Source organism: Drosophila suzukii, chromosome 2L (genome assembly GCF_043229965.1).
Source record: "Drosophila suzukii chromosome 2L, CBGP_Dsuzu_IsoJpt1.0, whole genome shotgun sequence".
Lineage (NCBI taxonomy): Eukaryota > Metazoa > Arthropoda > Insecta > Diptera > Drosophilidae > Drosophila > Drosophila suzukii.
The window spans coordinates 3,658,917-3,680,138 of record NC_092080.1 but is presented as its reverse complement, the minus strand read 5'-3'; the positions used below and the strand labels follow the sequence as shown (position 1 = coordinate 3,680,138).

General features: G+C 41.1%; 4 protein-coding genes across 11 annotated transcripts; 1 reads left to right on the top strand and 3 right to left on the bottom strand.

The window, feature by feature from the left end:
- Nucleotides 1-339: 339 nt before the first annotated feature.
- Nucleotides 340-17,915, bottom strand: Rtnl1 (reticulon). 8 transcript variants are annotated; one of them, XM_017086161.4, is made up of 6 exons: nt 16,471-17,914; nt 11,847-11,882; nt 1,487-1,694; nt 1,216-1,424; nt 1,051-1,156; nt 340-986 (listed from the first exon to the last, which is right to left on the bottom strand). In XM_017086161.4, exons 1-6 carry the CDS (start codon nt 17,630-17,632, stop codon nt 917-919), a joined length of 1,791 nt encoding a protein of 596 aa, XP_016941650.3. In that variant the 5' UTR covers nt 17,633-17,914; the 3' UTR covers nt 340-916. The 8 variants fall into 8 exon arrangements, with proteins under 8 accessions (XP_016941650.3, XP_016941658.3, XP_016941666.1 ...); XM_017086177.4 differs by lacking the exon at nt 16,471-17,914 and adding an exon at nt 12,275-12,428 and having other exon boundaries at nt 793-986; XM_017086185.4 differs by lacking the exons at nt 11,847-11,882; nt 16,471-17,914 and adding exons at nt 6,169-6,316; nt 7,261-7,394 and having other exon boundaries at nt 793-986.
- Nucleotides 17,916-18,406: 491 nt separating this feature from the next.
- Nucleotides 18,407-18,921, bottom strand: LOC108007647 (zinc finger HIT domain-containing protein 1). Its single transcript, XM_017071372.4, has one exon. It carries the CDS (start codon nt 18,919-18,921, stop codon nt 18,466-18,468), a length of 456 nt encoding a protein of 151 aa, XP_016926861.2. The 3' UTR covers nt 18,407-18,465.
- On the bottom strand, nt 18,632-19,351 carry Tfb5 (transcription factor B5). Its single transcript, XM_017071383.4, has 2 exons — nt 19,213-19,351; nt 18,632-19,160 (listed from the first exon to the last, which is right to left on the bottom strand). The coding sequence occupies exons 1-2, from the start codon at nt 19,245-19,247 to the stop codon at nt 18,974-18,976; spliced, it is 222 nt and encodes a 73-aa protein (XP_016926872.1). The 5' UTR covers nt 19,248-19,351; the 3' UTR covers nt 18,632-18,973.
- A 396-nt stretch (nt 19,352-19,747) lies between these two features.
- SelT (selenoprotein T) lies at nt 19,748-20,993 on the top strand. The gene is made up of 2 exons (XM_017069947.4): nt 19,748-19,989; nt 20,061-20,993. Exons 1-2 carry the CDS (start codon nt 19,844-19,846, stop codon nt 20,509-20,511), a joined length of 597 nt encoding a protein of 198 aa, XP_016925436.3. The 5' UTR covers nt 19,748-19,843; the 3' UTR covers nt 20,512-20,993.
- Nucleotides 20,994-21,222: the final 229 nt, after the last annotated feature.

Here is a 21,222-nt window from a genome sequence, read left to right as displayed (position 1 = left end):
TACAGTAATAATAGTAATGAACATTTAAGCTACAATTGTGGTGACACCTGCCTTATGCCTTCGCCTCAAATAAATTTGCATTAAATATTTGATTTAATTTCATGTAAAATGCTTACAAATTAATTGTACAATGTGAAACAAGGCCATTTATGTGTGTAAATGAAGCGGTAAAGCTGCTCGAAATTCTCGATATCTTTCGTTATGATTTATGATTAATGTTTTTGCATTCTCCTCCGGTAACAGGCGCGTGTTTAATGACTTACGGATCAGCTTACTTATAGTATATATATATATTTGTTGTTCTTTATTAAAAATGCTAGAAAACACAAAAATCATTAGTTGTGGATTTTTTTACTTCATTTTTTATTTGATTTTTTCTTGTTTGTTTTTAGAGTAATCTTAGTTCTTCTTGTTGTTTTATACAAAAAATCAACAAAATAGTAAAACTAAAACTAAAGCAAAGAATTAATTTAAAAAGGTTTACATGAAATCTAAGAAAGTTGAATAAATCGAAATGATGATATTTGACTTCAATCGAAAATAGCTGGAAAACTCATAAAAACTTTTAATTGCATTGCTGCGTCTATATAATCGTTTATTTCTTAATCTCCCTCACTTTTGATGTTTTTTCATTTGTTTGTTTGTTTGTTGCTTCGTTCGTTAAAAACTTAAAGACACTTGGACAATGTTTGAAACTGCTACGAGTTGTTGGTTGATAAGTTGTTTTTGGGTTTCTTTAAATTTGATTTACAATTATCGATTGATGTAGATTGCAATTATACAATTAATATGTAAACATTGCTAGATTTGTTATTTATTTAATGCCTGGATGAATATTAAAACCATTCAAAATAATGCTTAATAAATAAATAAACATGTTTTTATTGTGGTTGTTTCTGTAGCTAGTGCGGGTTCTTTACTTGTCCTTGTCAGACTCGGCAGCGACCACGGGCTTCTTGTTGCCAATGGGGATGGCCACTCGGATCCTGAAAGGAAAGAAGGGATTTAGTAAAATATCTTTAGGAATTTAAGAGGGGGAGTCAATCTTACTTGTCGGTGATTTCTGTCAATTTGCTGCGCACCAGATCCAAGTAGGTGTCGATCGATTGCTTGTTGTTCTCGTAGACCTTGGGCAAGGTAAACAGCGAGACAAAGGCTAGACAAATACATTTATCAGTTTAAATTCGAATGGGGCTGGGGTAATCCTCGACTTACCCAGGATGACCAGAGTCATGCCGTTGAACCAGGCACCCACGTAGGTGAAGACCCACAGAATGACGCCAAACTTGATCGAATCGATGATATCCTCAACCAGAAACAGGCGCCTCAGCTCCGAGGTGAAGCCATTGATATGTGCCACAGCCACGCCGGCAATGTTCTGCACCTTGTCCTGCGACAGCGTCAGGTCCAGCTCCAGGTATTCCCTGATTTAAAAAGGTATATTAGTTATTTGTTTCCAAAGTACTTTAGCTAGCTCTCAACTCACTTGAAGGGGTGTCCCTCGTTTGTCTTTTGCACGGCCTGTGTGACTGATTTGTAGATTCTGAAGGCCACGGTGCCGAAAAGAGTCAGCAGCGACAAGTAGGCGAACACACTGATCACCGAGAAGCTGGAGATGGCCACCAATGTGATCAGGCCGGCGCCGAAAACAATGCCGGATTTCTTCACATCGCGCCAGTAGATAAGGGATTCCACTGGAAAGAAGACCAAATGGTTCAATTAGCATCTGATTTTGATACATAAAATTATATTTTTCATTCCCAATTTATACCCCTCATAAACTGTGAAAAGAGACGAGATATAGTGGACTGAAAATACGAAAGTATACACACACGCCAAGACTCTCGCACGCATTTACATATATATCTTTTCGGATGGCGGCAATTATGCAATCTATGAGATAAATAGATGAAATGGATTCGAGCACCGCGGGCACATCTGCTAGGGTGGTAATTATCATAAGCATTTGTTCAGAGCAGCATGCAACTAATCTTTGCATTATATTGAAAACCTTAGCACCCCCTTCTTCTGAATTTCCTTCCCGATTCACCACTCACACAATTCGCTCGACATTTCGGGTTTTTCCTACGGATCGCTCGCGGTGCTACGTTTGACTTTCGTTGCCAAGTTCTACACACTAGAGAAATATTATTTAGCGTCTGCTGGCCGGGGGCAGAACTTATAAGAATACGGCTAGAAGAAGAGTTCAAATTTTCCGGACCCAGCCGGAAAACAAAAGAGAGCCGAAAAAAGAGTGTATGCTAAATGGGAAGAGAAGTATGTTCGAGTGGTGACGGAAATGGAAATGGTTAAGAATCGATTCTCCAGCTTGTGCCGGAATGTATCTCTTGGATTCAGCCGGTGACGTAAACACCTCTGTCCAATCCACTAAATCTCTTGGCCAACGACTTCGGCTTCTCACTCGCTTTCAATGGATTCGAACGATAAGAAGTCACTGCCCCTCGTCGTCTGGGTTAACCCAATTAAGATACTAAACCAAACAATAGTTCTATAAATAAATCTCAAGTGTTGAATCCATCGGATTTGCTGGCTTATTGAGAGGTCATTAATTCAAACTGATTTATAAGGGTTTTCAGGTAGAAAACTATTAGGGTAGCTTCAGTAAGGTGCTGCCAGTAGTGAATGATATATGGGCAATACTGATAAGCTATAATTGTTTTATGGTTCAATGGGTTGGGGAATATAATAAAGGGTTGTAAATAGTTATCCTATTAAACGGTTAGTTGTTGTATAAAGATTTTCACATTTTAAATCTTGAAATGAACATTAAATTGGTCCCAATTTTTAGTCACACAACTATCATAAAAAATCCACTTGGTACCTCTCTCTAGAATACACCTGAACAAATAAGAGATAACTTTAAGCACAACCCGCTGGGCAAACTAGTTTTCGACTGGGACACGGATTCAAATTTGTCCAAAGTTGCCAGGCCAGACACGATCTGAAGGGGGTATTATGTAAATATGGGGGAAATAAATTAGAAAGGAGACAATAGTGATGAGATGGCAGTGTCTGAGACCCTAAACTGGGTTATAAACTCTGAGAAAGCTCTCTCGTGGGAGAAAGTTTCCAAGGTATCAATTGAATCGAACAGTTCGTTACAATTGCAACTCGAATCCCGCTGAAGAGATGTGATGATGGAGGAACTGGTTTGGTTTGGCTTGCCTTGAAACCCGTTTTGGTCGAAAGTGAAGTGCAGCCCCATCGGGACAGAAGAACACGAAAATGTGGTAGTGAGAAATCATTACCAAAAAAAAGAATACAGATAAGACTGACTGGGGCTGATAACATACTTAGTACCTGCAATGTCTACACTTGTTTAATAATTAAATTTAAAATTGCCAATGCAAGCTGGAATTATGATGATGAGCGAAAATTTTGTTTTTGCTGGTTGCCAAGGCACACAGTTCATCACAACGTGGCAGAAAATAAATATGTACCCGAAATTAGCACGGTCTAGAATGGTAAGCGAAACAAAAAAATTGGATAGTAAGACTGGATTCGGTGAGGTTTGCTTTTTGGTTATACAAATTTTGGTTCAGTATTTTGGCCACGTTGGCCATGATGATGATATTCTGCTGCTGACGTTGGCAGCAATCACTGCCGCTGCCGTATGCTCCACAAATAATTTTTATTCCACGACCCCGCGAAGATAAGAACCTCGCCTGCTTTGTTTTTGGGGCTTAAGACCCCAAAGTGGACAACGTGGACCAGGTGATAACGCTGCCAGATTTCTTTTCTTTTATGGTACTTATAGCACTGAGTATTACCTGGTCCGCGTTCGGGAAGCGGCTGGAAATTGCCGTTGGAATTGTTGCGTGAGTAGCGCTTGCTGCCGCCTGCCATTTTTATGTGTGTTTTTTATACTCGATTTAAAACCGTTAGCTAGCTTGGCGCCAAAATGTATGCAAAGCGGGTGGTTGTTTTGCGTGTCTAGGCTTAATTACAGCTCTAAAGTTAGTCAGTCAGCTAGTTGGTGGCTACACAAACACGCACGACGATTCGGCCGACCGTCTGAATCGAGCGCAGCAAAAGAACTGGAAGAAGTTTGAGCACAAATTAAACCAACAAGCCTCCAATTTGCCATCGCATATGGGGAGCTGAATGGAACTCAACTGAGCTGAGCGACTGCTTGCTTGCGGAGAGTGAGCGGGACAGCGAATTGGGGAATTGGGGGTGTTGGCGGGTGCGAAAGAGAAGGGTAGAGCGCGCGAGAGTGGCGGCAAACAAGTTTTATGGATTGAAAAAGCAGTGGGAGCCACGCCAAGCAGTGCACAGTGGGCGAGCCTATCAATCGAATCGATTAATCATTAAAGCGTTCATTTAAAGAATCTAATCAGCACAATTGATGTGAACCAATTTTTATTTACAAACCAAAACCGAAATAAAGTGTATTTTAAGTGTTATTTACCCTATTCTTTAATTTTGGAACTTAATTTATTTAAGTGTTTATTTTGGTAAAGAGATTTTTTTAGTACGAAATCGTCCAATGCTCGCTGAAAATGGAACTCGCTAAGTCTTTATTTATATTTATAACAAATATAAACCTAACAAACTTCAAACTTGAATAGTCATCACTTATCTAGACAGCACGACCCACTGTGCGGCGGGAGAGCTCCATTGGAGAGTGGGAGAGAGTGGAGAGAGCGGTGCGGCGAGTCGACGATCCGCATTGAAAGTAAAAGATAACGCGCAATAACAACAACAAATCCGGAACAGTGGGGGAGGGGGGCGTTAGACAGTACGTACAGATGTCAGTAAACGTGTCAACCTCAACCACGAACTTGGATTCGCGTCTCGGCTCCATAGAGCCGAAGATTGGAGATTGGACCTACGTAGTGTTACGTTGAGTGACGTAGTGGGTGGGGTTTTGCGGTTGAATCATGGTTTCGAAGCGTGACCAACAATGGCGAAATGCGGGAATTGCTAACACACCAAGGGTTTTGTTTAAATCAATAAATTAAATCTGCACTCGAATCGCTTGAGATGTACACTGCTTATTTAGGCTAGGTTCAATGGACTGCTTGAGGCAGTTTGACAGTCACTGGATTACTATTGGCATTTTCAAACCCAGCTTAGTTCAAAACGCAATAGGCGGGAAAACTGCGTTTTGGCGAAATGCGAAAAAAACGTTTATAACGTGACATCACCAGCAAATACTTAAATCCAACCCCAATCACCTCTAACGCTTTTGCGTAGCTTTTCTTTTTTGGCGCGTTTGAATGAGTAAGCTCTGCTTCATATGATATCATAGCCGCTGACATAATTCCTATTAGTTCGCTGAGAAACAAACATAAGTGCAATAATTGTGTGCACCTGACATTGTCAGAAATGCAGAATTCAGAATTGCATAAGGCCATCGTGTTATTAAACAATTAAAAGAAATGCTGCAAAAGAAATAGAGAAACGAAATAAAATATTCCTACACAACATTCGTGGCATATTGGCTTTTAATAAAAATATTTGGTATGTTTCATTTTTCAACAAAATTCTTTCGTCACACATAGTTTTAACCATGACTCTGGTAAAAATCCACTCACGCACCCACACCGAATTGAAACCCCAAGAAAGTTCCACGTATGACAAATCGCTTGAGACTTTGTTGGCTTATCAACAAAAATTACCCCGGGGGGAAGTGCTTATAAGTGGAAGTACGAAATTGGTACCCCTTCCAGATTAGAAATAGTTTTAAGGCAAAGAAAACCAATCACATTTCGCATTCTATATTTGATGACAAAGCTTTTTATTGCAAGTATTACCAGTGAAATAGCAAGAATAAGTTATCAAAATTACCTAATTCGCCAATTTCCTATCTAATCAAAATACTCAAGAAGAAGGAGACCAATCTGCCTGCTAGGCCCAAAAACTTTTCCCACTTTTTCCTTTAGTTTTCAACATTTTCCCTAAGACACTAAAAAGAATATTTATAAATAAATTATAGCTGCAATTAGAAAGAAGAGAGTGTGATAAAGAAAGAGCATGAAAGCAAGAGCGTGAAGAAAAAATAAAAGAAATTTCCCCAAGGGAAATTCTTATTTCATTCGATTTTCAGCTGGCCATGCGGTCGGCCCTCATATTTTCACCCAATCCCTATCCCCATACATATATTCTTCAAATTCTTGTTAAATACCATTCAATTTTACTTACACGACTCACGATTCAGGGGCAAGTCTTTCAGTTCGCCCAGCGATTGCAGCAGACCCTGCAGTGTTTCCAGACCAGCAGCCATCGTAATTGTGTTTAGATTAACTGAGTATATATGGTTTTAATTCTATCACTAAAGCTTTTCGCCCGACTGCAAGAGAAAGACCAAGAAAGAATTGTAGCGAAAGTTCTTTCGAGTATTATTCGCGCTTCACGGATCGAGGAAATGCGAATAATGCAACTGCGGGCATTAACATTAACCGTTTGCGTACAACTGAACAATCGCGAGCCAAACCCGATCGGAACCGACCTAGACGACAGAGATATAGAATAGAACACGGTCGAGAGTTCCTCGCACTCGCACTGGCAATCGGAATGGCTGGCGGAACTGATATGGAAAGTGCCAGCCGACGGGGCCAGATAATAGGATAGGATTAAAATTATTATTATTATATTATTTCATTCACTGTTGATTTATTTGCTTTAAAACGATAACCGCATGGCTAGGTGCAAGTCTTGATATTGAATATGATACAGTGATCGCTGGCTAAGGGAAATTACTTGGCTTTACTAAAGATCTCTCAAGTGATTTCAAATCTCTGTAAAAAAGCCTGCAAGTATGCAAAGATATTTTGATATATGCCTTTGTAATTCTTTAAAACTCTTAGGATTGTGATGGCTCAGATTATATCAGAAATTATTTTAAGGTAATCCTTAATAGCATAACTAATATTCCTTGTTCTACACAGTCTGGAATTTCGCACTTTCTAGTGATCACTGTATCTACATTCACATATATCGCCAGCGTTAGGGCACCTATCCAAGTTATATAATTAGAAAACTATCCGCACAAAAAAACACGAGAAATTCCGCGATTCCCGGGGTCGGGGGAGAATCAGAATGCTGCGACGACAATGACAAAGTCGCGGATCCGTGTTTTCTGTCAGCTGCAAGTGCAGGTCATCCGAGGAGTTCAAACAGCTGACTCAATCCGTATCTGTGGCATCCGAGGAGGAAGACACTACAGTGCCATTTAGCACTGGCACTACCACAACGGACACGCAAAGTGCGGAAAGGAAGGGAAGGAACCATTACCGATCTCGTTTTCGTGGTCGCGTTCTCGTTTTCTCGATTTCGATCTCGATCCCGTCTCTGGGGCAATGTGACGTTGTCAAAGTCCGTACATCAACTAAACTACAATTAATTTCAGATGCGCTCAGCTCGTCGCAGGGCGAAGCGAACACACTCAGGCCCACACAAACACACACTCGTTCTGAAATACACACGCAGGTACCCAACTCAGAGTCACAGCAGAGGGCAATAAAATAGTCTTTCACTTCATCATATAGGATAAAAAAAATTTGTTTTCCAAAATGAGTAGAGGGTTCGTCATCAAAATTCTAAATAATTTCTATAGTGCTTTTAATTTGAGTCATATTCCATATTTTTTTTATTTTGCTTGATGATACTACCTATCTTGGAATTAGGATTTCAGTCCCCACATTTTGCATGACAAATAAAATATTTTGAATCTGTTTAAAACAGAATGGTCCTACAACTTTTGGTATTGATTTTATTCAAAAACTGAGAAACGCCTTTAGGTATGCAACATATTTCTATAAGACATGACAGATGATAAAGAAAATTTAACGTTACATTTAACACAAAATATTTAGGGGCACTATTATCAGGACCCCTGCTGTTTGCAAAAAAAAAGGGAAAAGGAAAGGGCCCTCCCCTCCACTTATGGCGAATTTCATTTGGAATGGCTCCGAGAGAATCGTTCAGAGAAAGAGAGTCTGACCAAAAAGAGATGGGGTGTTTTCAATGTTCAAGCAGCACGCATTTGTAGCCGTTAATGTAGTTGTCGCCAACAAACACACATGTGGGAAATTGCAGTTTATGTAGGTACCCAAATGCTCGAACATGTCTTTGCAAGCAGCGGAGCGGGAACAGGTAAACGGAATCGCAGAGAGCGAGAGTCCAGGTGTGGAAACAGGAGAGGATACAAGGAAGCTGACCCGAATCGGGTATACCGATCAGGTACACGTGATCGGGACCCAAAGGTCCTAAGCGAACTGGTTTTGGTTTTATGGATACAGTAAAGAGTTATAAGATGTAAAGCAAATTTGAAAGAGCTATTGTAAATCCAAAGGTGATAAAATATTGTATACAGGTAACACAATAAACAAATTGTTTGCTTATGTGGAATTTTTAAAGTCCCTAAAGAAATATTATTAGAAAAAAGATTTTTTAGGATCAAAACTTAAGACCTAACCATCTAAAAAATTTCTAGATATATCTATTGTAGAGCTAAAAAGTTGTTTAGGTTTGACAGGATTCATCATGAAAATAGAAATCAATCGTTTTTGGTCTAATATATTTTCAAAATGATTTTACCATTTCGAATCCCCACTGTTGTAATACTTCGTCGCTCTTTAGATCAACTGCTTGACCGCCTAGTGCAGCCTATGTACGTCGGAATCTTTAAATGTTAAACCGCACGACAACAACAGCAACCACAAGAGAATGCCAGCAGCAACAACAATGACAGCGAATGGCTGAGATACTTAGCTAAAAGGCTAAAATTAGCAGGCAACTGTGAATTTCAAAGCTGACGCCGGCCGGGCAGACAGCATCCAAAGGGGGGAAGAAAGGGACAGAACGAGAGATGATGAGAGCAGTAATGAATGAGATGGAAAAGACAGCTTTTCGTTTGGAGAGCTTCATAAACAATGACAATTGTGGGGGCTCTTTCTCCTCTCAAGTTAGTTCTCAAGTTCGCTCTCACGCGACAGATTCAAGGTTAACGGTTTCTCACCTTGGGGGCTATAGAATCACTACTGCTTGCCAAAATATGTAAAGCAGTTAACTGCTTCCACAGAAAGCGCTCGAAATATAAATTTTAAATTTCTAATTTATTTCTTTTTTGGCGTTCTGACGTCAAACCCTGATAAAAGCAAAAGCTCTGAGTTCTCATGACTTGCCAACTCCCCTATCTCTAATTTCGTACTGCCGACAAGTTATCTCTAGCCATGGAATTAACTAATTTCTACTGGCTTATCATTGTTATTTTATGCGTTCTTGCTATTATAGCTTTTTGCACTTGAATGCAAATTTTTCGCATATATGAATGAATAATATTTTTTTTGGCGCAGAACTAGCAAAGGCCAGAAAAATGCCATCGATGATCTAATCGATTTTGGCTGGAAGTATAAAAACATATATATAGACAACTTGTCGAGCACGTAAAATTTCTCTTTTGGGCGTTACTCGTTCTAGTTTTAATGCAGGGAAGACCTAAAGACTGTGGTTTTAGATAGTTATATCTTTAAATATAATATCAATGTTGTCATTGCTAAAAACTGAAATGATTCCATTTTCACTTGGATATGTTAAATATTGATTGGCGAGTGAAATTTTTGAAATTGGCACAATGGGTGATTAATCATCATTCTTAACGCTACACTTGTTGCGAACACATAAATATCTAATTAACAGTTTTACATTCACCATACAAACGCCGCTTGGTTGGCTATTCATTATGGCCAAGTCCGGCAGCTAGAGAATGCTAATGTGGGCTGACTTCCCGACTGACTGACTCGATTACTAGAGTATTCGAGTGCCCACAGTGGGCAGTCCACAGCGAACAGCACTTAGGCTCTTGGCCATGTCCAAATTGGGCATCAAAACCCCAGAGAAAACCATTAGAGCCACAGGTTCATGTCTAGCCACTCGTGCAAATTGTATTTTGGCCAATGGAGGAGAATAATGTAGAAAAGAAGGCAGGGAAAGCATATTTTCGCCAATTTGGGAGTGGCAGAGCAATGAAAAATTGATTTTTTAAAGCTGGCACTTTTTGGTTTAATAAGCAAAAAGTTTGGCTGAAAACTGAATTATCAAATTTTGCTTCTAAAACTTCACATTAGAGGTTATTAAATTCTTTTTTGTATGCTCATAAAAACGCAACCTTATAGATTCAAGCTATAAATAATTTACTACCTTTAGTTACAATTATAACTGTGACGATTTTTGGCTTATAAAACTATTTTAGTTCCATTAAAACAGAACATCAAAGTACAGTTTTTCAAAAAGTACAATTAAATGATTTTATAGATTGTGATCAGTGATTCTAGGCATACCAAATGCATTAAAAATAGCGATTAATTTCGAAGCTAAAGTCCAACATTTAGAATGACTAAAGCAGGCACAAAATAAGTGCATGATTAGCGAGTGTTTTAATAATAAAGGCATACATTAAGCGGAGTCTAAATTTAAGGCAAATTAGTCATAGCAAAAGCAAATAATTTTTACAGTCACAAGCTGATTAAATACGGTGTACTAAATGAATATACCTACACATATTTTTACAGACATATAAGCACCTATAGAAAGTGCATGGAGCGTCGCTTATACTAAGCTCAGATTGCATGCGAGGCCTTTGCCCCCTCTTCTCTGGAAAACGGGGAAAATGGCAGACGGCCCATATCAGTTTGCAATTTGCAGTTGTAAAATGTTTTTGGTGAATATACATAAACAGTAAAGCTTCCCAAAACTACAATTTCCATAATCATATTTTTAGAAAATTTTAAAAATGCCCTGAACCCAAAATTTGTCTTGATATATTTCCTTGTATATGATTAAATGAAGTAAAGTTAGATTTTTAATGGTGGTTAAAAATATGTGAAGATTTAAAATCACCTTTTCGCTAATCTAAAAAAACATGTTGTCTAAATTTGAGTTAGCCAGGTAATACTGTACTGGACAGCATGGTGGCGTTTGGCGGGTAAAGTTTGGTTGGCTTAGCATGCGATCCGATTACGGTTACCGCTCACCGCTTCAGTGCAAATCGTATGGCTGGCGGGTAACTGAACTATATAAAAACGACGGCTAATTGCAATGCGACTGGACTTGCCACTAAATATAAATGGGGTAGGAAAGTATAAACCGAATGAGGGGGCGTGGCAGCTACCCCGTGAGCATTATAAAAATGCAAATTATTTTTTTAGACACCCCCAGGTGAAAGCTGCATAAAACAGGAAATAAAGCAATGCTGAAAATTAAACCTAAAACGTGGTTACTGGTAGTAAAAAAAGAGTCTCTAACGGTAACAAAAAGTGGGACAAGTTGAAAATAAATGCGATATACTCTAGTACCTTAATTATTTAAAAAGTTAAGTAAAAGCTTGGTATAGTTAATGATAAATCAAAAAAATATTATAATCAGGACATTTACAAATTATTTACAGTTTTAATTTAACCAAACGGAATTGTTTTGAATTATTTAAATAAAACATACTTGCCAAACTCCCCTCAACATTGCCCTAAATAGGTACTGCGGGGTGACAAAAAAAAAGTCGGGTAGATAAGCATACATATAGGACAATGCAGCAAGAGCACTCGAAAGGATATGCGGAATAATGTGGCATACTTTCTGGGGCACTGCTTGCAAAATGTGAAACAACAACAGCTACACAAAGCCTGTCATTTGTACTTGTGTTCGTATGCTCTTAACCAAAACAAAAAGGACAACGGGGGTGGCTCGATGACATCATCATCATCATCATAACGCATATTGACAATCGTTTTGTACGATTTGTACAGTTACTGTTTGAGGGTCTAACGGTACACCGCGGTCAAGCAGCACACTTGCGGGCACAGTTTTAGCGGCACTGGACTTACCTTGTGGGTGCAAACGTTCGGGTTTAAACCAGGCATCTGTAAATAGGCGATTGATATATTGATTTTCGTTAGTTAGCGGTTAGTCGAGGTGCGAAAAGATAATGAACACAGGAAAGGAAGAATGGAAGGAAGATGGGCGTGCAAAGGCGGTTAACCAAAAACGTAAAAGCGTTACAAGCATGAAAGTTCAGAGCAAAGCAGTTCAGGGCAGTACTGGAAATAAGAATCCTTTAAAAACCACTTGTACAGCATATATACTACACTACATACTATATAGACAAATTATACAATCCTTAAAAATAAAACTACCACCCAGCCCATTATTGTCAGAGGTTAGTTTTGTTGTTTTTCATCTTATTTCCCAATTTCGGGGTGAGTTTCGTTGTGGGGTTCTTTTTCTAGATAATTTTAATGTGAGTGCCACTTACTGGGATCGAGTATGGAGCAAATCAATGGGCGATGCTTGCACACGCCGTTCTGACCGGTTTCGCCAAATGCAGACATTGTTTAGGCTTGTTTCTTGTTTTAGCACACTTTTTCGTTAGCACTAGGAGCTATCCTTATTTTTCTGGATAGTAACTTTTTGGTTTTCCGTTTTATTCGATTGTTTTCGTTGACAAAAGCACAGCGCAGAAAGAGAGAGCGGAGAGAATGGGTAATACGACGTTAAGGTATTACGCTATAAGAATTTTTCACTTCCGTGTGGCGGCCTCACGACGCGTATAGAGACTGAAACGTATTGGGAAAAGCTTCGGCCCAAAAAGCAGGCCGGGAGTGTTCCCCCCCCCGAAGTGTTCCTCCCGAAAAAGGACAACCCTAAGCTCAGAGCGACGGCGCCGAGAGAGAAAGAGATTTAGAAACTGCAGAAGAGACTAAAGGGAGATGCCCCCTACTGTGCCCATTTAAGGCCACAGTAGAACTTTCCTAACTCATGTAACCCAGTGTCCTTTGAAGCTGATTATTATATATTGGAGATTTTAAATCTTTTATAAAGGTGTCTAAAAGTATGCAACAATACTTCCAAATGTACTGAAATCTTACTGTTTTGTAGAAAATACAGTCTTTGAGGACATTTTATGATATTATTTTAGGAATATTTTAATTACAAATTGCTTAGATCATAAAATAAATTCAAAGTGTCTTTACGTTGGGGATTAGTTTGTAAAAATTCAAGATTCATAATTTCGAAGTTAGTTTGCTTGCAAAGTTAGAATATTTTCCATGGGGATAGAAGTGTAAGATTTGAATTAAGCCCAAGTTAGAGTGTTTTTCTTAAGGATGCTTCACTGTAAGTGCACCGCAGGGCTGAAAACGATGAAGGCGAAATCGATGAGAGGGCAACCGCAAGTCTCGCCAAGTTGAGCAACCGCGCTTAGCCCTGAACTCGGCTGCCTCGGCGTTTGCCGCCAAGTTTGGGAAAAGCTCTCCGGCTCGGGGCCATCGATTTCACCTATTGCAGCTGACCTGCCTGGAGACCGGAGAGTTTTTCCGCGAGTGGAGAGTTTTTCCCAGTTTCCATGCCGGCGCATGCGTTGCCCCTGCAGGAATCTTGTTTTTATATTCCGCCCACTAAGTGGGCCGGAAATTACCAGACGAAGGCAACTTTTGGGTGCGGTGGGTGCAATTGGAGCTGCAGATGCTGTTGCTATTGGTATTGCCATCCAATCCCCATGCCCTTTGACCCCGCCCTACAATTGCGTGCGGCGTGAAAATTAGATGGGAAATCAATCAACTGACACTAGGAACGTATTTCCCATATTTCTCCCCCGCTTCTTTGTCTTTAAAATCATTGATCCACTTTGCGAAATAGATGCTTTTGGCCCTCGACCAAGTTATGACACAAATTCCTGACGCATTCCATGTGCGAGGTGCTGCCAAATCGGAAAAACTTCTTTGGTCTGCACTTGACGGGTTAGCACAATTCCGCATAGATGAAATCGATATTTAGCAGAAGGATTTTCCTAGTGCTTCCTGTATGTTTTCCGCTAAGGTTTCAGAGGGAAAACCATACCGAAAAGTATGGGTACTGATAAATTTGACCTATATACATATGACCCCAATAACTAAAAGAAAAACATCTAATATACCTATGTATATTTCGCTTGGTACATTTTATCAGAACTATTTTATGAAGCGGTTTTATTAAAAAGCAAATAATAATAACAGCATACTTTTAGACTGCTTTTAACGTGAGTTCTAGGCGCTAGAGATGACTGATATGTACCAAAAATCCGTAACAAAATTATAAGAACCGAAAATATATTAAAATAAATAATATATACATGGCTATCTTTTCTGTAAAGCTAAAAAAATAAAACTCAACTTCAAAAATATTCCTTGTTATTAAAGATTAACCGCTCTGACCACATTGTTTTGGGGTTAGCTTTGACCCACACGCAATAAAACTTTCTTAATATAGAGCAACTTTATCCGGGTTTCCCACTCAATGCCATGTGTTTCTTCTTTTTAGTGGACCAAAAAAAGCGATTTGCCCCACTTAATCGATCTCTGCTGCGTGGGAGATGCAATCAACCGAAAATAATTTTAAAGAAAGGTTGTTTACTCAGTTCCAATATTCTTCTTTCTTTTTTTGCCACCAACACAGCACAATAAAAAATAAAATTCAATGTTTTTCTTCGGTCTGGAGGTATTATTATGGCTATGGATATTATTATGGTTAAAATACACAAGAGTGTAAGGTTAAAATGTGACTGTTTGATATCGGGAGCTGTCAGTGAACTACAGTTGAACAGAAACAGCTTTCGTTGGAGGCTGGCGATAATGAGGGGGCGATAAGGTGGATGCTAAACCGGGGAGAAAGATGCAGTGGAAGAATCCAAAGCGGATCCCAAACGAAATCAATGGCAAATTGGAAGACAAAAGCGCAGCGAAGACAAAAGAACAACAGCGGGGAGACTATGTGCTCAGCTGGTAATAATATAAAAATAGCCGCATAATCGCACAAAAGGGATGCACACAGACTGCGACTGCAGACAGAGGCGTCGATGAAAATCACTAATTGGAAAATGTTTTTCCGCCTGGAAAAGAGATTGTGTTCGCCCAGAGGGGGACATAGGAATTAAGTTATCCATCCAGCGGCGTAAATTAGCCCACTGAGGGGCTGTCGAAAGGTAACCACTACTAACTACTGCTAGAAAATCGTGGAAAACGTGAGTTTGCCAAATAGTACCAGACATTACTACGCAACAATAAATTACTCTGCCGCAAATTGCTTTAATGGAAACGAAAAAAAAAACTAAAACAGAAAAAAGAATCGTAATGAAATAATGTGAAATATGAACGGACATGTGTACGTCAATAGAGGCAGTGGGTACAAAAAAGTACTTGTATATAATATACCCCATATAATAGAGAGCTTTCGGAATGGGGGAGAGGTTACAGTACGGAGCAGCTGATTCACGCCGGCAAAGTATCTCGGCAATGGTGAAACTAGCTTCGAGAATGTGGCCCCTTTGATACCACACAAACGTGATGAGTTGCCCGGTTCGGATTAGTTATGCAATTTACCTTCTTTACTGTCCCTACTTTCTGTTCTCAGGTTTATTTGTTCCCTTTTTCTTGATAACTCATTGTGTAATTTCTCTCTGTGATTTTGCTCCCCACCTATTTAATTGCTTCTATTTGCTTTGTTAAAAAACAGTAAGTGTAAAGGTCATCAAACATTTAAGAGGATTATAAGTAACACTTCTATATAACTATGTATGACAATTCACAATTTCAGATTTTTTTAGAGATTTTATAACGTTTGGAAATTCTTTTTATACTCTTTATACAACTACTTTCTATTGGTCAATATTCTATTTAAGTTGGCAATCCAAACTCAATGTTTTTAATAATTCTAGATAAAAAAGAGTTGGCTACTTTTTTAAATAGAACTAGAACTTTCTAATAGTCAATATTCTTTTCAAGTTTCCTAACATATGAGTTTTTATTTGTAATTAAATTTGTAATGAGATTGTAAAATATTTAGAAGAGGATAATTAGGTTAGGATCCAAAATCCCTTTTACAAGACAGGGTTCTTATAAAGAATTTTTCCCTAACAGCTGGTCGTTGCTTTTAGCCAACGAGCCCTGTATTAACCAGCCATATTTCTGTTCGTGGCATTCAAATGAGCGTGAATCACACGTTGGCGATCGATTTGCGAAAAATCTATGGAAACTATGAGAGTGCCGGCAGAACGGCTGCTGTTCAGATGTTAGAGAATGATTAATTGTAAAGGCCAGGGAATGAGAAGAGGTGTCGTCACAAGAGAGTTCCCGAATCTTCTCCAGCGCCATCCAAATTTCTCCGCATTGCGATACAAAATATATTTAATAAGAGAACCCCGCAAAAGCCGATGACATCATGAGTAGAGTTGGGTTGGAGGAAAAAACCACAGAAAAGAGAGAGGCGAGTGACTAACGCACAAATAAAAAAATAACAGGGGCAGCAGGCTTGGGAAAGGGCGTGGGATGCAAGGTGCGCCGCAAGGACACTAAAAACAAACATCAAAATAATACTCGAATGACGACAGTGCAATGTGATACTCTAATGACGACGGGAGCACAACAAATTAATTAGAAACGCAATGATAACGAGCTTGAAAGCAAATATGAAACTTACCCAATCCGTATTTGTAGAAGATCTCCTCGACGGACACAATCTTGGGCTGCGGCGGTGATGACGATTCAACGGCCACTGGGACCGGAACAACCTTTGGCTTGGGTGGCTCCTCCTTGGGCTTGGGCGGCTCTGGTTTCGGTTCGGGTACAGGTGCCGCTGCCTTGGGCGCCTCTTGGACACTGGGCTTGAACACCACCTCGTCGTCATCCAGATCGGTTACCAGAGCGGTTGTTACTGGGACAGCCACTGGAACCGGCGGGGGTTTGGCAATTGGGGCAACTGGCGCCACTGGAGCAGCAGCAGCAGCAGCGGGAGCGGGTGTGGGAATGGGAGCCGGCGCTGAGCGTGGCTCCTCCTTAAAGTCACTGAGCAGATCCTCCGACGAGATGAACTTCTCGTTGTCCTGCTCCTTGAGAGCATCCACAATGGGTTTCTTGGCCGGCGATGGAGTGTACGAGACGGACGGCGATTCGGTGTCCGAATCCTGGTTGGCTTTGGTCAGTGGAGCGGCTGGGACAGCTGGGGCGGCGTTGATTGGCTTGCCCAGGAAGTCCTCCTCCTCCTCATCCTCGTCGTCATAGAAATTGGCCTTGGACGGTGCCGAGGGCTGGAAGGCCTGAAGTGGAGCCGATGGCTGGTCACTGAAGCTGCCCAGGAGGTCCTCCTCCACGGGAGCATGAGCTGGGACAGAAGGAGGAGCTGGAGCTGGAGCAGCAGGAGCTGGAACAGAAGGAGCAGCAGCTGGTACCTTGGGAGCAGCAGCCTCTGAGAAGGGAGCCAGGGGCGCGGCGAAGCCCCGCTCGGCGTTCATGAAGTCGGTGGTCAGTCCACTGATGCCCTGCTTCACCTCCTTGCCAGCGTTGCGCAGAAAGTCGTCGAAGTCGTCCGTTTTCTGGGCAAACTTGGCGTCCAGGTCCAGTGCTGCTTCCTTGGCTCCAGCGGACAGGCGCTGCACGAACTCCTGGGGCTCACCGAAGTCCAGGTTCTTCTGCTCGTTGGCGAAATAGTGCTCCGTATGGGCATTGTCGTCCTGGGCGCCACCGCTCACGTTGCCAGCATCGCCGCCCAGGCCCGAGTCCTCGTAGGCCTTCTGTGCCCGCTGGAAGATGTCCTCGTTGGTGGCGGCCGCCTCCTTCTTCAGTTCGGCAAAGTTCAGATCCATTTTATCTATTTCCAGGGCGATTTGCTCAATTCGATTTTTTCACAGTTGTTGTTTGGATATCCTGGCTTTCTGATTGGAACTGCACACACACACTGACGAGATGTCTCTCCCGCTCACACGCACACGACGCACCCAGCTGATTTCGCCGGTTGGGATTTATTATTTCTGGTTATAATTTTCTCTGGCGAAGAAAGCCGCTTTTCGCAGTGCTTTGTGCTCGGAACGTTTTATTTGGTTGGAACCCACAGCGACTATTTGCAGGCGCCGTTGAATTTTCAGTATTGACTGAGACTGCGCTGCGAAAACCGCCACCAAAACGCGTTAAAAACGCGCAATAAGACAGACCAGGTTGTTTTTGTTTTCTACATTTCTCAGCGATTGGCGGATGGTCATACAGTCAGATCGTAACAGAAATGTTAACAGTGGCAGAGAAATTTTCTGTTAGAAAACGTTACAAATTAACATTTCTGTTAGAAAATCGGTTGGTGTTACCAGATCGGGAAAAATATGACTCATCCATGGAAGAGGAAGAAGACAAGGCGCCTTTATTAAAAAATATTCCATTTTTTAGCATTGTAGAAGAAACAGAACAGAGGACTTGAAGGGATATTATAAAAATAATAAGAACGGAGAACCTGAACCTGAACTATCCGCTTTTAAAGAAGTTAAAAAAATCCGTTCTATTTCATAATAAATTTATTTGTAAAAAAATGCAATTGTAGAAAATATGTACAGCGATTATAGCTTTTCAGTAGAAATAGGGAAACAGAGGTATTTTCTTCTAGAAATTTCATATATTTAAGTTACTTCAAGGCTTTGATTTACAACAATTATCAGACGATCCACTTGAGGCATCGTGTGTCCTGGTGCGTTTGAAGGCACCTGACGCGGCAGTACCGCGTTCCGCAGGCGGTGCACGAGTACAGCGAGAAGTTGCCGCAAACGGCGCAGAAATGCCTGACAGGCTTTTGAGGAGGCGGGGCGGAGGCGCTCTCGTAGTTGGGCCGCTTGTCCTTTTCCTCCTCGAGTAGCTGCTGGAAGTTCTTGCGATACTTGGCCCGGAAGTACTCGGCGCCCTTGCGCTTGCCCTTCTTCTCCTTACCGGTCTTCAGGTTGTCCTGGAATTTGGGCAGCTTCTTCGACATGACCAGGTCGGCGTGGGGGTCATCGTGGAAGTTGTCCTGCTCCAGGGCCTCCAGAGCTTTGCGGGCACGTCTCTGGCGGGCGGTGGAATCCAGAACACGTTTCTTCTCGGCGTCCTTGATGCGATTGGATTCGCGACCCGTCATGGTTGCTTATGGTTTTTAGTTTTTTCGGGGGTTTTTTTGAGGGGTGATTGTTTTAAGCGTCCTTGTCGTGCAGCGGGAAGCTTATCCGATCCATTAAGTCATCGACTCGCGCCTGGAGCACTTCCACAATGTCCGTGGAGATAAACAAATGGTTCTCGTCCAGATCCTGGATAATGAATTTGCGACCCAGTGCCAGCTTTTCGTCCAAGTGCAGCAGGAATTGTTTCATAGCAGGATCACTGCAGGACACGGGATATTTAGGGGTGTACCAACATAGCAGAGACCACTTACCACGCCACCAGCACTCCTTTCATAACATTTACCATGTTGCAAGCATTTGTTCGCCGAAAATAATAAACAATTTGGCAAATTTCAGTGCAGTTCTGCGACAATCACAGCGAAACGCAGACACGGAGATGGGAGAAATGATAATGTGTCGGCATCGATATAAGTCGGTGATTTAATTATTCAATCTATCGATAAATATTTCAAACCACGTTAAAAATTATTAATTCAATTTGTTTATTATTTCTAATAAAAGAGCATATTTAGATACAATGAATTAAGAGTTGTTTAACTCTGGAAACTTCAGGGAAATATTTAAACACCTGGGATTAGTTTCCACTGGAAACTTTCCAGGGTCTAACAATTGTATATTTTTATGAACAAAGTTACCTGTCTTATTTTTGTAACCTATTTTTATTTCTTACAAAAGCTATTTTATTAATATTAAATGGTAATAGAAAGTGACATCCCCAAAAACATCTGTGATTCGCCAGCCCTATCAGTGCCACTCACAGCGATCCGTAGACAGTGTGCAGGGGCAGGGGTGTTTGCCATTCACACCGACGCACACTGTAGCAAAAGTGTGAGGAAATATTGAATTCCAAATTCGAGCTAGAAAATCGGGCCTAAAATCGAAATGGAAGCTCTGAACGGAAGGAACATTGCCCTGCTGGTGCTCTGCCTCTGTGCCGCATACGCCCTGGTGGTCGCCGAGGGCGAGAAGGAGATACCGGCCACGAAACTTGGCCAGAACATAGCGCCGACAATGACTTTTCTTTATTGGTGAGTAAATATGCGGGGCAATTAACATAATAGATAAGGGAATGACTAACTTATCTTCCTATGTGGAACAGCTACTCCTGCGGCTATCGCAAGGCCTTCGAGGACTATGTGGGCCTGCTGGGCGACAAGTATCCGCAGATCCAGGTCAACGGCGGCAACTATGATCCGCCGGGTCTCAACTATTACCTCTCGAAGATAATATTCGCCGTCAAGATCATCATCATTGTGTCGGTGGTCAGTGCGGTCAGTCCGTTCGGCTTCCTCGGAATGGAGACGCCCAGTTGGTGGAGCCACCTGCAGGCGAACAAGATCTACGCCTGCATGATGATCTTCTTCCTGGGCAACATGCTCGAGGGCCAGCTCATCTCGTCGGGCGCCTTCGAGATCACCCTCAACGATGTGCCCGTGTGGTCGAAACTGCAAACGGGACGCTTTCCCTCGCCGGAGGTCCTCTTCCAGATCATCGACAATCATCTGCAGTTCACCGAAAAGGTCCAGGAGAACCCGGACTTTGTTAAATAATAACAGCGGCGGAATCGGAAGGAGAGGCGGGAACAGCAGTCGGATAACACCAAAACAGCCGCGGGCAAGGATTTCCATTCCCGGCTCTGAACCTATCTTAAACTTAAGCTCTTGTCCTGATATTACCTACTTAGCTGTATCTTTGTTTTCACCCCAACTTTAGCCTACTGTACGCCACCACCTATTTCCTTGTATTCCTTGTATTCAAATGCTTAGTGATCTGTATGTGTTCCCTGTTTTGAGTGACAGGATGACGTAATCGGACAAAGAAACCGGGGTACATCTCGAGATTAAAAGCGAACACACACTGTAGTAGAAGCCTGCCTCCATAAAGATGTACCTTGTCCATAGCCTTTACGGGACTGTGTATGTGTATCATTAATTGTTAGTGGGGGAGCAACTAATTATTTACGGATATGTGAAACCTTTTTCAAATTGTAATAAAGATAAATTCGCTCGACAGTTTCAAAACCGAAATATAAGTGCTTTCTTTGACTAGTTGGGGTACAAAGTACAGGGGTGTCACTAAAAGTTAATTAAAATTCCCATATAATTAAAAAAAGGAGTTAAAATATAATGTGCATATTAACTGAAGAAAAGAAAACCGTAGGAAATGAAACGAGTTAAATATTATTTATAAAAATTTACCATGAATATCCATTATTATATATAGGGAAATTGGAGAAAGTAATGAAAAACTAATTTTATGAA

Bases quoted from the DNA above. Each gene is read 5' to 3' on its own strand.
- Rtnl1 (XM_017086161.4), bottom strand. From the start codon at position 17,632: ATGGATCTGAACTTTGCCGAACTGAAGAAGGAGGCGGCCGCCACCAAC. The intron at 1,425-1,486 runs GTGAGTTGAGAG...TTTTTAAATCAG, and splicing joins AACGAGGGACACCCCTTCAA to GGAATACCTGGAGCTGGACC. The intron at 987-1,050 runs GTAAGATTGACT...CTTTCCTTTCAG, and splicing joins TTGACAGAAATCACCGACAA to GATCCGAGTGGCCATCCCCA.
- LOC108007647 (XM_017071372.4), bottom strand. From the start codon at position 18,921: ATGACGGGTCGCGAATCCAATCGCATCAAGGACGCCGAGAAGAAACGT.
- Tfb5 (XM_017071383.4), bottom strand. From the start codon at position 19,247: ATGGTAAATGTTATGAAAGGAGTGCTGGTGGCGTG. The intron at 19,161-19,212 runs GTAAGTGGTCTC...CGTGTCCTGCAG, and splicing joins AAAGGAGTGCTGGTGGCGTG to TGATCCTGCTATGAAACAAT.
- SelT (XM_017069947.4), top strand. From the start codon at position 19,844: ATGGAAGCTCTGAACGGAAGGAACATTGCCCTGCTGGTGCTCTGCCTC. The intron at 19,990-20,060 runs GTGAGTAAATAT...TATGTGGAACAG, and splicing joins ACAATGACTTTTCTTTATTG to CTACTCCTGCGGCTATCGCA.